A 2,092-nucleotide genomic window follows, 5' to 3' on the forward strand; every position below is an offset into this window, starting at 1 on the left:
CCCCCCGCAGAGAAGATGATGACATTAACGACGTGGCGTCCATGGCCGGCGTCAACCTGCGCGAGGAGAACGCTCAGATCCTGACCAGCGCGGTGGGCTCTGTGGTGCAGTCGTGCCAGGATCAGCTCTTCCTGTCTCCCGGCCCCTTGCTGGGCCGCATCCTGTGCACAGGACGGCCGCTGGGGGTGACCCAAGTGGGCCCAGAGGCGGTGGCTCTGGTTTCTCATGCCGCTCAGGAATATCTCCGCGGCCTTCTGGAGAAGCTCAGCATGATGGCGGAACACCGCAAGGCACCACTGAAGGTACTCCGGTCGGCCTTCCTGGCTTATGTTGCGTCTGGGCTCCTATGAGCCGCTTCGCTTGGCACCCGTAGGAGGACCCGTGGCACGCCAAAGTGAATGACGTGCGCTCGCAGCTGCATTTCCTAGAGGAGGTGGACACTTTGAGGAAGAAGAGGAAAGACGAAGAGGAGAGAGACAGGATGATGCGATTGGCCAGGGTCAGTCTCATGCCACATTCGGCCCCAAACCTGTTTCACTCAAAATCTGTCCCGCTCCACGTCCACCTCGACCTTCTCTCACTCCACGTTTGTCTCTCGCCGGTAGAGTCGCTCACACACTGAGGATCCGCTGCTGCAGCAGCTGAAGCAGCGAGCCAAAGAGGTGACTTTTCTTCCCGTGGAAATTTCATTTGCAGTTTGTGTTTTTGGTGACTTGCTTCTTGTCATCGTTTCCTTGTTGAGTTGCAACAAATGGAAGAGGCTCAGCTGCAGAAGCGAGAAGCCAACCTCACCGCTCTGGCGGCCATCGGCCCCAGGAAGAAGAGACCGCTCAGCAACACGGAAGGCCCGGTACGTGCCTGTGATGAACGAGTATCTGTGACAGAGAGCATGATTGTATGAGTGAGACTGCGAACTCTGAATGTGCCAAAGGGATTGTTTCTGTGTGTGCGTGTGCATCAGGTGTCGCTGGTGCCCAGGCAGGCTGTCCATCGCGTGAGCCGCGTGATGCTTCGTGACCTGCTGGTGTGTATGGAGCAGGACCACTTCCTGCGACGCTCTCTCACCTTCTACAAAGCCATGGTCTGACTGCTCCAGTCTGCTTCCAATCTTTACCATTTGAACCGTTTAAGTTATGAATACAGTGGTGCCCTGAGATACGAGTGGAATTCGTCTCCCAAAACACTTGTATCACAAATCCTCATTCCCCATTGAAATGAATGCAATTGCCATCGATCCGTTTCAGCCCCCCCCCCACCATTTTTTTTTGGTGTGTGACGAAAAAAAGTCACGATAAAAATGTGCTTTACAAAAATATAAATAATAAATAAAAATAATAATAGACTATCTGCCACCTGTTTTTCACAGAGGATAAAGAATATATTCCCGTGAGTTGTTAAAATATATCCATGCATTTCTCTGTTGTGTATGCCAATGTATAATACTGTGACTGTCAATGCTAATTGTTGGCATGTCAATAGCTTTTCTCATAGGTTAACATTAAGATAGCAGGGTTGTTGTTTTTTTGCAAGTTGAACTTCTTTGTTTCATGTTCAGTCAACTTCAGGAATTGTTTGCTCTCCCCCAAAAGCTGCTTTTCATATCTCAAATTTCCAGTCTTGAGCCTAAGCAAGAACATGGCCGTAACAATGGCTCGTCTCCGGGAAAACTTCGAAGTTGGGTCTGCAATAATACATGTTGAAGTTTAGGAGTTTGTCTTTGTTGTGAAATATCTTTTTTTTTGTTTGTTAGTTGCAGTAGACCCCACTACTCGCGGGGGGATAAGGACAAGCCAGCCCGTGAATTGCAAAAATCCATGTATAATAGATTCCCATTTCAACCCAATAAAATGCTGATCAACAACCTAAAAACGTAAAAAAAAAAACCCAATTTTTTTCATGCCAACTAAAGAAATTTGAATTTGCGGATGCTGAATCACATGTACGTGGGGGTCCACTGTTATTCTGATGCTGTGCTCATTGTTTTGTATGTTGTGTTGAAGCTTTCGTTGAAGCCGTCTTTGTTTTTCTCACTCAGTTTCATTAAAAAATGTCCACAAGCATTTTGTGTCATGTTATACCTAGAAAAAAAAAA

At 47.8% G+C, this 2,092-nt stretch overlaps 1 protein-coding gene across 1 annotated transcript; it reads left to right on the forward strand.

Moving 5' to 3' along the window:
* Positions 1-13: 13 nt before the first annotated feature.
* On the forward strand, positions 14-1,261 carry LOC109509792 (transcription initiation factor TFIID subunit 4B-like). The gene is made up of 5 exons (XM_019859646.1): positions 14-302; positions 374-499; positions 606-662; positions 743-850; positions 962-1,261. Exons 1-5 carry the CDS (start codon positions 42-44, stop codon positions 1,085-1,087), a joined length of 678 nt encoding a protein of 225 aa, XP_019715205.1. The 5' UTR covers positions 14-41; the 3' UTR covers positions 1,088-1,261.
* Positions 1,262-2,092: the final 831 nt, after the last annotated feature.

The sequence above is a fragment of the Hippocampus comes genome, unplaced genomic scaffold, assembly GCF_001891065.2.
Source record: "Hippocampus comes isolate QL1 unplaced genomic scaffold, H_comes_QL1_v1.1 C17033307, whole genome shotgun sequence".
NCBI lineage: Eukaryota > Metazoa > Chordata > Actinopteri > Syngnathiformes > Syngnathidae > Hippocampus > Hippocampus comes.

Excerpts from the sequence above, each read along its gene's own strand:
- LOC109509792 (XM_019859646.1), top strand. The coding sequence starts at position 42 with ATGGCCGGCGTCAACCTGCGCGAGGAGAACGCTCAGATCCTGACCAGC. Across the intron at positions 303-373 it reads ACCGCAAGGCACCACTGAAG|GAGGACCCGTGGCACGCCAA; the intron begins GTACTCCGGTCG and ends TGGCACCCGTAG. Across the intron at positions 851-961 it reads TCAGCAACACGGAAGGCCCG|GTGTCGCTGGTGCCCAGGCA; the intron begins GTACGTGCCTGT and ends CGTGTGCATCAG.